Source organism: Cucurbita maxima, unplaced genomic scaffold (genome assembly GCF_002738345.1).
Source record: "Cucurbita maxima cultivar Rimu unplaced genomic scaffold, Cmax_1.0 Cma_Scf00049, whole genome shotgun sequence".
Taxonomy (NCBI): domain Eukaryota; kingdom Viridiplantae; phylum Streptophyta; class Magnoliopsida; order Cucurbitales; family Cucurbitaceae; genus Cucurbita; species Cucurbita maxima.
Genome location: NW_019272065.1, coordinates 366,357 through 378,802, shown reverse-complemented (window position 1 = coordinate 378,802; position 12,446 = coordinate 366,357). Strand labels below are relative to the sequence as shown.

The 12,446-nt window shown below is 35.9% G+C and overlaps 2 protein-coding genes across 2 annotated transcripts in view; one reads left to right on the top strand and one right to left on the bottom strand.

Annotated features, from left to right (window-relative positions):
• LOC111471281 (carotene epsilon-monooxygenase, chloroplastic) overlaps nucleotides 1-4,400 on the bottom strand; it is a 6,163-nt gene extending 1,763 nt beyond the window's left edge. Inside the window, exons 1-6 of the mRNA XM_023117006.1 lie at nucleotides 3,848-4,400; nucleotides 2,864-3,160; nucleotides 2,584-2,781; nucleotides 1,547-1,648; nucleotides 843-983; nucleotides 616-723 (exon numbers count right to left, since the gene is read on the bottom strand). Coding sequence (XP_022972774.1) covers nucleotides 616-723; nucleotides 843-983; nucleotides 1,547-1,648; nucleotides 2,584-2,781; nucleotides 2,864-3,160; nucleotides 3,848-4,360 — 1,359 coding nt within the window. The 5' untranslated portion in view covers nucleotides 4,361-4,400. The remainder of the gene's footprint in view (nucleotides 1-615; nucleotides 724-842; nucleotides 984-1,546; nucleotides 1,649-2,583; nucleotides 2,782-2,863; nucleotides 3,161-3,847) is intronic.
• A 1,843-nt stretch (nucleotides 4,401-6,243) lies between these two features.
• Nucleotides 6,244-11,609, top strand: LOC111471277 (aspartic proteinase-like protein 2). The gene is made up of 10 exons (XM_023117000.1): nucleotides 6,244-6,654; nucleotides 7,138-7,267; nucleotides 7,447-7,694; nucleotides 8,375-8,602; nucleotides 9,579-9,738; nucleotides 10,050-10,123; nucleotides 10,246-10,339; nucleotides 10,462-10,522; nucleotides 10,617-10,688; nucleotides 10,768-11,609. Exons 1-10 carry the CDS (start codon nucleotides 6,410-6,412, stop codon nucleotides 10,911-10,913), a joined length of 1,458 nt encoding a protein of 485 aa, XP_022972768.1. The 5' UTR covers nucleotides 6,244-6,409; the 3' UTR covers nucleotides 10,914-11,609.
• Nucleotides 11,610-12,446: the final 837 nt, after the last annotated feature.

The window sequence follows — 12,446 nt, the reverse complement described above, 5'->3', positions numbered from 1 at the left end:
TAAAAAAAAAAAAAAAAAAAAAAAAAAAACAATACTTTTAACTTTTGGTAAGAATGTAAGTGTTCTTTCTGTATTTAGTCTTGTTTTGCTATTTTTGCATTGTAGATCGACTTTTGTAATAATCAACAACTTCTCTTTGAAACTCTTTTAAGAAAATGATTCCTTTCCAGATGTTTTGTATATATTTGTGTTCGTGAGTTCTAAGGACGAGAGGTGTTCGAATATACCCCCATATACAAACAAGGAATTTCACTTATAATTTCAAACATCCTAGAAATTCTCCCTCCATTGCTCAAATTTAAGCCATAACTTAACATCTAATTCACATGGTAATAGATTACTATTATTAGGTTACATCAGTTGGTAAAAGATTCTTGTTCATGGACGAGTTAACTAATCGAATATCAGGAGATGTCTATTCAATGAAGCAAGTGTAAGAATTTCTGCAAGCACAATATTTGAAAACATCAACTGAGTTCTAATAACTACTACCAATATACCAACTTAACAGCAGAAAGCATCTTCTGAAATTTTATAGCGAAAATCTTGAACAAAAATGAACAAAAGAGTCTATATCTAATGCAAAGATAGAAACAAACTCCTTGAAATATGTACCTGGGACGAGCGATGGATGTTATATACTGAAATCATGATATCTTGACCAGCATTAACCTTGTAATTTCCAGGAAGCACGTCAGCAACTTGAGCTCTTCTTATTAAAACCTGGAAAGGTTCAAGGAACATCACGATAAAACCAAGATTAGCAGAATGATGAATAATTTTCATACTTTTCCTTCTTTTCTTCAAATGTCATAATTCACTTGATCGATAAATAAACGTACAGGTGGATGTGGGTAAAGGCGCATTGACTCAAGGATACAACGGGTCAAAAATTTAAGTTCCTTTGTATCTTTGTAGGAAGGAGGCCTTCCTTGTAAGACTCTATCAACTTCAGTTTGCGCCTTCATCAATGCTGAGGAATCCTGATTTGCAGAATAATAAACCATATTGAAAAAAAACTGACTAGAAAAAAAAATATTTGAGCTTTTCCCCCATCTTACTAATCATAATGAAGAAGGAAATCAGTCAAAGATATCCTCAAGTCGGAATTCCAGCAAACACCAAGTATCCATTCTTAACACAAGATCCACCCCCCTTGTAATCTTTTATTTTTCTCAATCAAAATTTGGTTTCTCTTTGAAAAGAAAGAACAGAAGTATATCAATTTCATAATAAAAGTATATCCAGTCAAAACTTCATTTAGATCCTGTGCCTGATAACATTGTTCTTATGTATAATATCAATTACAACCACATGGTGACTAGCCAAAATCTTTCTTCACTATTTTTATAACACGAGAATGTATTAACTATATTACTTATTCAAGTTTAGGTAACAAATTTGGAAGTTTAAAGGCTAAGATTGACCCATCAAGATTGGACCAAATGAAATTTTCTCTTCAAAGAAATAAAATGTACCAAGGGACAAACATCTATAAGTAAAGTTACTATGTAAAATTCTACATATACCCAAATGACCAGATTACCTTACTTAAAAGATACAATGTCCATGTTAGAACAGAACCGGTAGTTTCATGTCCAGCAACCAACATCGACAATAGATCATCTCGTAATTGTACACTTGAAACCTAAACAGTAAACAACACAAGAGACAAGTATCAGTGACAGAAGTTAGAACATGGCAGATCTCAAAGTATTAGTAGTTTTTTCCATTTTATGAGCACGCCATCAATAGAACTTTGCGAATTGCCAAGCATTCATTTGAACAAGGCTAATAGACACAAAATTTCCTAATTCCAACGTTCGGGCCTTTGGACCTCTGGTAGAACCCAAATTTAAAATAAAAATGAACAGAAAATAGTATTGATGAAAGAAAAGAAAAATTACCACTTCCCAAATATTTTGAGAGAGATTTACAAAAGTCAAAACGACTGTGAGATCCCACATTGGTTGGAGAGGGGAACGACACATTCCTTATAAGGGTGTGGAAACCTCTCCCTAGTAGACGCGTTTTAAAACCGTGGGGATGACGGCTACGTAACGGGCCAAAGAGGACAATATCTGCTAGCGGTGGGATTGGGCTGTTAAAACGACCCTCCAAGTTCTATTACTTACCAAATCCTCTAACTCCTCTATATAACCACTCAACAACAAATTTCTCCAGTAATTTGTACATCACAGTTCACATTCCTAATATATCCCTACTAGCCTTCCTTACAACCTCTTGTCGTTAGTGCATTTTTTTATTTAATTTTTGCGTTGTCAGAGAAACAAACATTATAGGAGGGACAAAAAGGCTTAATTCTGGCATTAATATACTGAATTCACAATGTAATCAAAGCCTATAATAATCTCATCTCACCATGTGACAAGACCTTTTTCATAAGCATGAAATAAATTCCTTGATCGGTTATTTAGCATACATAAAAGGGGATAATGGCTGTAGTTAAAAAGAATCAGAGCGCTCACCCTCAGGAAACGAAGGATACTTTGCAAAATTGCTTAAACTACATTGCAAAATGTCAGTGATGAATGGAAATCGTTAAAGTTATCAAGAACAGACCTCTTGTCTACTGGCCAGCAGGAAACGAAGGATACTTGGATCAGCATCATTCACATATTCCTCCTCATCAATACGCTCACCCTCCGTTTCCACAATTGCTTTGCACTTGGCAATTAGATCTTCAACAGTTCTTCGGATCACTGTAACTGCTTCTTCGGCTTTTATCTGTCTTGGGATTATCTTACACAGAGCCTTAATCTGCAACAACAAAAAGTAAGAGTGAAAAACGAGTTGGGAAAACGACGATCATATGTAGAACTAGTTACATAAGAAAACCTGCCTTCCAATATGGTAAAATATCAGTAGAACGAGCCTCTGCCTCTTTCAAAGCAGTGTAAACTGCATCAATCACAGGGCTGTCAGTAGTGAGAGAATCAAAACTGTAGTTGAATACAGATAGACCAATAACATCAAGAGTTAATTGAGAAAACTTTTCCTCCATGTTAACTGAATTATTATTTAATGCATCCTCTTGCAGCTTCTCCACCAATCTCATGGCACATTTACAGAATACTCGATCGACAATAACGGATAAGTACTTCTTGTGAAGAGATGGAACCACAGCCCTACGGCGAACCTAATATAATATATAACAACCAAGTTCAAGTGAAACTCAAAAAGGAATTTGAACGGTCGGAGCACATTCGGTTAAACGTGCATATTCCACAGGCTTAAAAGCTTTTTCTTCCTTCCATAATTCAACTACATAAACCAATAATCAGTATGGGAAGTAAAATCACATTTGAATGCATAAAAGTATACAATTTCAAACATTTTCAAAATATTTTCCCTCTTCTTCATTCATGCTCCAAAACTCACCCACCGAGATTTCGTTTACTCGATTATTGTCCATAAAATGCTTCTCATCGAACCAGTAAAACATCTTTCACAGCAAGAATGCATACCAAAGAAGCAAACTTATACAAAATGCAGAAGATCAATGATAAAAACGACTAAATAGCTTCCAAAAATACAAAAACCAGTAACGTTACAACCAGAAATCCTCAATTGTTTTGTTTCATTACTCATTAATCAATACGGTGTATTAACATAATGAAAACACAGTTGAAAATAATATAATAAATAGTTAAATTTAAAGTACAATTACAGTTCATACTCTTTGTCGCTTGAAGTTGAAACGCATACCAGAGTCATAATTCAACCGTAAATTAACAGATAGAATTTGAAAGTAGAAACGCAGCATACAATGATGAATTTTAAATTTATCTTCGTTCATGAACAGAACAGTAAGCGAAAAGATTACCGTCCAAAGCGGGCCTTCAGCAATCGCAAAACCCGACCCAAACAAGAACTCGGAGACCTCAGAAACAAGCCCTTTAGCGTAAGTCCCATAATTCCTAAGAACATGCTTAGCAATGGCAGGGTCACTAACCACAACGAAATTCCTAGGCCCAGCGGCGAGCCTGTAAATAGGTCCATAGTCATTCATCCACTTGAAAAGCGGAAGAAAAAGAGCACCGCCGAGCAGATCAGAAACGTCATCGAGCTTCGCACTGGCTATGGGAATGCCGGAGTCATCGCCCTGACCTAGGGTAATGTAGCGAGTCAGAGAAGTGAGCCAATCTGGGCTGACCCAGGAACCGGATTTTGAAGTGTTGGTTGAGTTGTTGAGCTTCGCCGGCGTTGGGGGATCCCTTTCGTCGATGGAGGATTTAATGGAGAGAAATGGAAATTGGGTTCTTCGCCGGAGAGGGATTCGTTTATGGAGGGGAAATGACGGAGAAGTGAGTGAGGGATAACAAAGAATGGAAGACATGGATGGCGGGTGAGGAGTTTCGGATGTTCAACCTCAAGCTGCTACTACATATGGATAGCTTTATTTTTTTCAATTTTTTTTTTAAATTTATTTAGGAAAAAATTAAATTTCATATTAATTTAGAATTTCAACTTTATTTATTTTAGATTACAATTACATAATTACTACCCTTAAGTGTGAATGTTATAACTCTTGGAATGCCTTTAATAGTTTCATTTTGAAGCTATATAAAACCATGTATGTTGTATTTGTAAGTAGAATTAGAAAATATAGTAAACGGAACATTTGTGTTTTTCTATAGCCAATGACTAAGTTTCTTTGCAATTCTATGTAGTTTAGGTTGCATGTAGAATCATTCAAGCTCGACATGATTAATCTTGCTTGTAGAGTGATTCGAATTTCAATCAAGTGTTCTTGCATTGAGATATTTGATCAACAAGAATCATTCAAGCTAGACATGATCGAATTTGCTTGTGGAGTGATTCGAATCTCAAACAATGTTCTTGCATCGAGATATTCAATCAACAAGTTAATCTGAAATTTATTCCCTTTGTAGTGATTTCCACATATAAGTCACTTTGGCACAGCCAATGTATGCTCAAACCTTCGGAATATTTTAGAAAATCAAGACATAAAATTTTGAAAGATATGAAATTCATTTTTTAATTTTTAAATAATAATATAAATTAAAAGCGAATAAGCAGCGTATAACTCGAGTACGAAGAATTGACAACTAATCTCATCCTCTATAATACATTTTGAGACGTTTTAGTCTTGATGTAGATATGATTTTGACGACGGTCATGTATTCCCGTATTGATAGTAAAAACCTAACTAACATGAAAAAAGGGTTGAAACGGACATACAACTATAAACAACAAACTTTAAACAAGCATGACTAGAACATCGAACATAAAATATATCTAGGACATAAAACATATTGATTGTCGTTCGGTCGGGCTGGGGTCTGTATTTTGTAAAGAATGTTTTTATGGCGTCAAAGATGGCGAGCTCGCTAGGGACGGACACTGAACATGGTCGGTGGGTTATAAATGTAAAGACCAAGACTTTTTGGCCGTCAACCCGACTCTAAGCCTCAGCCTGTCTTAATCTGCGACGACTTCAACGTCCCTGGTCAACGGCTCATAAACGAGAAGACCAATACTTTTTGTCGTCAACCCCACTATACTTTTAGCTTAAACTTTACTGATTAACAACATAAGTTTCTTTATTAACAATTTTATTTTTCTCGTCATGTAAATTTTAAAACTAAATTTCTTGATTTTTTTAAAATTTAAAATTATATCTTATAAGCCGTTCACATTTGAAAAATGGTTTAAAAAGACCCTTAAAAGTAATTTTTCTCGTCTTTCTCTCTCCCTCGTGTATATATATATATATATAAAAGCAAGAAATACCTATTGATATGAAGTCTTTTGGAGAAGCTTAAAGTAAAGCTACGAGAGCCTACATTCAGTGAATGTTAAGGAAGAGCTAGAGTTCTAGGCATGCATAGATGAATGGACTTTTCCCTCGTTTGTGGGCCCCACCAAATAGAGTCTGAGTAGGAAAGGAAAGGGTAGTTTTGACTTTTCCAGATAAATTTAGCCAAATTGGCTATTTGAAGACCAAATAAATAATTTTCAAAGTTGATAATTATTTTTTTAGATTAAGTTAATACAACAATAATGGAGACATTTTTAAATTTTTAAAAAGATGGATATTTTTTTAATGTTTTTTTTTTAGGAATAGACGGGTATTATTAAAATTTTTGAAATATTTTAGATATTTTCTCGATAAAATTTAATAATTATGGTTATTTTTATTAATTTAATTAAAAATTTAAATAAATAGACAGCTTTTTGTGTAAAAAAAAGGCCATCTGCCCATTCGTGTCGCGCGCCACTTCCATGAACGCCCAAAAGGCGAAGAAGAGCAAAGCAAAGCAAAGCAAAGCTCCACTTTGATCTTCGTCGCTAAGTTTCCCTCCCTTTCTACAGAACACCAACAACTTCGCAGCCCACTTCCCACTCCCAAAACCCCACCAAAATGCGCCTCTTCTTTTGCCTCATCTCCTTCTTACTCTCCTTCTTCCTCACCGGCACGGTCCCCGTCTCCGCCGCTGCCTTCTCCGCCCACCATTTCCCTCTCCACAGAGCCTTGCCCCACTCTCCCACTCCCCATTTTTATTCCCTCAGAGCTCGCGACCGTCTCCGCCATTCCCGCGTCTTGCGCCGATTGCGTGGTGGCATCGTCGACTTCTCCGTTAAAGGCTCCTCCGATCAATTCGTTGGGTGCGTTCTCTTCTTTCTTTCAATTCTCTTCGTCTTTGCTAATTTTGTGCGATTGGGTATTCTGTTTTGTTACAATATCACGTGCTCGATTGTTTTAGTTCTTCCATTGTCTGCACCACGATCGTTTGTTTTAATATTTATATATCTATTTATAGAATGTTGGGCGGAGGAATAATTCGTGGATGGTACTTAATGCTACGAAGACAGTTTTCATTTTCTGCTGTTTAATTAAACGAGTTGGGTTGCAGTTAGTTTTGTTAATCATCAACTCTATCAATATTCTTCGTAAAATTATGAGAAGAACTCTTTCGATTTTGTGAAAAGATAGTTTCAATTGACCTATGTTTAGATAATTTCAATTTATCTTCAATTCTATTTGCCCTCTTTTTCTTTGCCTACAAGTTAATGGAATTGAAAGGGTTTACTGCAAAATTTGTACTGTCTGGTGTGGTGTTATTCAATTCCGCGTCTTGGTTTTCATAGGCTTTATTACACCAAAGTGAAGTTGGGAAATCCGCAGAGGGAATTCAACGTGCAGATCGATACTGGGAGTGACATTTTGTGGGTTAATTGCAGTCCTTGCGATGGTTGTCCCCAATCAAGCGGACTTGGAGTAATGTTCTGTTTTTCTTATGTTTTTGTTACTTATTTCACTGATTATTTTTTCAATAGAGCTGAAGGTCTCAAAGTTCAGTTGCTATCTCTATCTATAGTGGATTTCGTGAACAAGACCTTTCAGAATGGAGATTTCTTGCTTGACCCCTAAGTTTTTATGATGTTTTATCTTTACAGATCGAACTCAACTTGTTTGATACTGCAATGTCGTCATCTGCTAGGCTTGTTTCCTGCTCTGATCCGATATGTTCTGCAGTTCCGACCACCGCTAATCAATGCTTATCCCAGAATGACAATTGCAATTACACCTTCCAGTATCGAGATAGAAGTGCGACGTCGGGCTTTTATGTTACTGATTCAATGTATTTTGATATGATTCTTGGGGAGTCTGTGATTGCAAACTCTTCAGCCGCTATTGTTTTTGGGTAAGTTGATAAATCTTATTTAAACGTTATATTTCTGTGAAAGATTGGATTTGAACTGCTCGATAGTAAACACGGAGGAAGAACACTCTTATCTTAAAGAAATTCCAGTTATTTGGTAGTTTATTTTGCTGATCAGTTAATTTTTTGTTTCTAGAGCGAGATATTATTTGGGCTACTTGTGAAGGTTGAAGTTGTTGTGTACTCATAATGTTGTTTACACGTTTGTAATTTCGAAGGAAGAACGACATTCTTGGAGGGAAAATAACTTTTTGATAAATAATTATTAAAACAGTTTTTCACTTGACTTGCCCTTTTAACAAAGAAACGAAAATAATTTTTCTCCGAACCTCACTAACGACCTCTAGTAAGACTTGGTCTTCCTGATGTTTGTCACCTAGGGGCTAAATTCGTTGCAGAATTCAGCCGAAACATCATATTCCAACCATCTGAAGCCATTGTTTACATCATTGCTCCCTAATATTCTGATTTATTGCCAAGAGTAAAGTATTTGGGTTGTAGTATGTTCTGTGGTTGATAATATACTAGATTCATGTTTATCTAGTTGAAAGAAAAAGTTTGCTCTAGTTATATACTCTACTTGATCTTTTGATTTCATGTATGTATTTATTCATTTTTGGTTGGGAACTTGAAAGTACTGTTTCATTTGGTTGTCAATGCAGGTGTAGCATATATCAGTATGGGGATTTGACTCGAACAACCGTAGCACTTGATGGAATTTTTGGATTTGGTCGAGGGGAGTTTTCAGTTATATCACAATTATCGTCTCGAGGGATAACACCTAAAGTTTTCTCTCACTGTTTGAAAGGAGGGGAAAATGGAGGGGGTATCTTGGTTCTTGGTGAGATTCTGGAGCCCAGCATTGTTTATAGTCCACTTATTCCATCTCAGTATGTCCTCTATCTTGTGAAGGATTTGGTTATTGCTTCTACTTATTCTTTATAAACCGTACATGACTTGCATGAATGATACCAATAGGATCAATTTTTTACCCGATTATCCAGAGACATAGTAATATTCTTCCCACTTCACTTTTTTAAGCTTTCAGTTTTCAATTACGAGGAACTTAGATGTGATACGTTGATAATTGATATAAACCCCTTGTGACAATTGTTCTTGGAAATATTCCATGATTTTCTCGTAATCAATATTTTACGATCACTTAGAAGTCTCTAGTTTGGACCACATGTCATTAAGAGGGATAAGTTGTGAGATCCCACATCGGTTGGAGAGGGGAACGAAGTATTTTTTATAAGGGTGTGGAAACCTCTCCCTAGCAGACGCATTTTAAAAACTTTGAGGAAAAGCCCGAAGAGAACAATATTTGCTAGCGGTGTGCTTGGGTTGTTACAAATAGTATCAAAGCCAGACACCGGGGGACATGCCAGCGAGGACGTTGGGTCCCAAGGGGGGTGGATTGTGAGATTTCACATCGGTTGGAGAGAGGAGCAAAACATTTCTTACAAGGGTGTTAAAACCTCTCCCTAGCATACACGTTTTAAAAACCTTTGAGGGGAAGTTCGAAAGGGAAAACCCAAAAAGGATAATATCGGCTAGCGGTGGGCTTGGGCTCTTACATAAGCCTTATAGTTTTTTAATTGACCTCATGGTTCATGGCTATTCATTCATCAGGTTATGATTTCTACTTTACCATGGAAACTCAGATTGAAATATTGCACTAGCCTTAAACCCCTTGCCGATTCGTCACTCTTTCAATGCATTTTTGTCGTCTCTGGCAACAGTTTTTTCTTTTTCTGTTTCTTTTCTCCTGTGTTGTTGTCTTGTTAGACATTCATGTGAGATGCATTCTACAGTTTATAGCTATATAGTTATGTGTTTACTTATTTACTTTTTAATTGATAACAGGCCGCACTATACCTTAAATCTACAGAGTATTGCAATCAGCGGGCAACCATTTCCAAATCCCACAGTGTTTTCAATATCAAGTGCAGGAGGAACTATTATTGACTCCGGAACAACTTTAGCATATCTTGTGGAAGAAGTTTACAACTGGATTGTCTCTGTAGTAAGTTTTTTTTCCTATTCTTGTATGTTTCCTGTGGTTAGGTTTGATTATTTTGGGGAGAAGTTGGGACTCCCATTGCTTGCTTGCAATAAATTTCATGATTATAAATTATCATTATTGAAGGGACGGTTCAACTAAACCGTACCAGTTGGTGTTGACTCAACACGTTTACCGTTTCTGCTATAATTTGTCATATGTATGTATGTATGTATGTATGTATGTATGTATGTATGTATGTATGTACGTATGTATGTATTTTGTTAATGCTTATCTACATGCACTGGTTCTGATTTACTATCGCTTGCTTGTAGATAACTTCTGCTGTTTCTCAATCAACCACCCCTACGATTTCCAGGGGTAGCCAATGTTATCGAGTCTCGACAAGGTGTTCTCTCTTGTTCGACTTAACCAAATAATATTTGAAATTATGATTGATTTTCGAAGAGAACGGTGCCTTCGCTCTTTTCTTTTTCTGGGAACTAAACAAGTACTTGTTTTTATGTTCAGTATATCAGAAGTATTTCCTGTGATCAGCTTTAAATTTGAGGGTATTGCATCCATGGTGTTGAAACCTGAAGAATATCTTCAGTTTGACTCCATAGTAAGTTAGCTCAACAATTTTGCCAGCACATCATTTCAAATATTTTTGTTCATGCACAACTTATGAGAGTTTGAATATTGAATTATGGCAGTTGTATAACGCTAAACACCTTAATCTTGCAGGAACCTGCTTTACGGTGCATCGGTTTTCAGAAAGCCGAGGATGGAATAAATATTTTAGGAGGTTAAATTCTAAATTTAGTCTCGAATTTGAATACCATGCACAAACAGCCTCACACATCTTCATTTTCATTGATGAACACCCTTTCATTTTGTAGATCTTGTTTTGAAAGATAAGATCGTTGTCTATGACTTAGCTCGACAACGGGTCGGATGGGCCAATTATGACTGTAAGTTAGACCAACTGTAGAATGCTTAAAGTATTTCCCTCGAAATCCTTTCTGAATAAAGATCGCTGCTGTTCGACAGGTTCGTCGTCTGTAAATGTTTCTGTAACGTCCGGGAAGGACGTGTTCATCGATGGACAGCTGAGTGTCAGCAGCTCTTCAAGAAAGCATTTCTATCAGCTGCTCCACATCGTCGTTGTACTACTAATACATTTGAAACTGTTCTGAAGTCCAATAACTCTGTGGATTCCCCTGTCTTCATTATTTGTGCTAGCCGCCTTCACCTGGCCAATCTGTATTTTGAATGCTTGGTCGGGTTGGTTATCACCCAAGCTCGAAGAGCAAATGTTTGTGCACCTCCTGCATCTTTCATCTGGCTAAATGCAGGCATCCTTTTCTTCAAGCTCGTCGTTCTGCTGCGACCCACAATGAGGTCCTGCTATTATAAGTTGAAAGCTGTAGGTTTTGAAATTTTAGTTTGATCTGTGAAGAGGGTTGTGTTGCTGTAGAAAATAGTTTATGTCAATGGCCTTTAGAGGTAGAAGTAGAAATAGAGATGCCATTGTTGTAGGTATAATCTGTTAGTGTAATTGAATAAGTGTGGGTTGTGTCTTGTTCATGCTTGTTCAAGGTGTGTTGTCTATGGCTACATGTCCGATGTCCTGATCATACTTGTCTAGCACGTGTTGTCTATGACTGCATGCCCGTTCCAAACCCCCTTCTACATGCTTTCATCTTAGATGAACTTTTACTACCTGTTGTGCCAATACGTGGGTGTATGATTATTCACCAAAATCATGTCTACACCTGCAAGGGCTAAAATGCCTCAAAGTGTACGGAGAATCTTGGAACAGCTGGAGTAATCTAGTCGTCATTTCTTCTTATTCGGGTTTTATGCTATCTAAGCTATTATTGTTGTATAATCGCTTTTAACTTATAACATTGTTTTCTTTCAAATTGTTTTCCACGTATATTTTTGTTCACGATTTCCAAAACATTTCTATTGAATGTGATTCGAGATTCTAGCATACCCTAAGAAGTTCAAATTTTTCATAGTTGACTTGTTTGTTGGGTTAGAATAAGAGCCGCACAACTGGAAATTTAGTACTTCAAATCTATAAACACTTATTTATAATTATTCATAAATCAATTAATTTTACCTTAATTTAATATAATTTATACTTGAATCAAACATTGTCATTCACCACAAATGACATCAAAGTCCGTCACTAGGGAGTGTGCCAATGAGGACGTTAGGCCTCTAAAGAGGGTTGAGTTGTGAGATATCACATCGGTTAAAGAATAAAGCATTCCTTATATAAATGTATAAAATTCTCTTCAACAACCTAAATAAAAAAACAAAAAATTCCGATGTTTATTTTATTTTAAATTGCATAAATACAAAAAAAAAAGGTTTATTTCATGTTAAATTGCATAAATCAGAACAACTGTAGGTGGGTCCTATAAGTTTGGTTGACTAAAAAAATTTTATTGAAGGAATAATTTGAAAAAAGCATAGCCTAAAATAAAGAATAAATATATTTTTAAAGCAATATATAATGTGACATATAAATAATCTATAATATATAGTCACAAATGGTTCTATCGAGAAATAATTGTAACTATATGCCCTAACTCTTAGGCTATAATTCCATATATATATATATATACATATATATTCCTTCTACCTATTTTAGCAATTAAAAAAAATCTCAAAAGGGGATTTCACCCTTTTTTTCCCATTTATTTATTTACTTAATT

Excerpts from the sequence above, each read along its gene's own strand:
- LOC111471277 (XM_023117000.1), top strand. The coding sequence starts at position 6,410 with ATGCGCCTCTTCTTTTGCCTCATCTCCTTCTTACTCTCCTTCTTCCTC. Across the intron at positions 9,739-10,049 it reads ACAACTGGATTGTCTCTGTA|ATAACTTCTGCTGTTTCTCA; the intron begins GTAAGTTTTTTT and ends GCTTGCTTGTAG. Across the intron at positions 10,689-10,767 it reads CGGATGGGCCAATTATGACT|GTTCGTCGTCTGTAAATGTT; the intron begins GTAAGTTAGACC and ends GCTGTTCGACAG.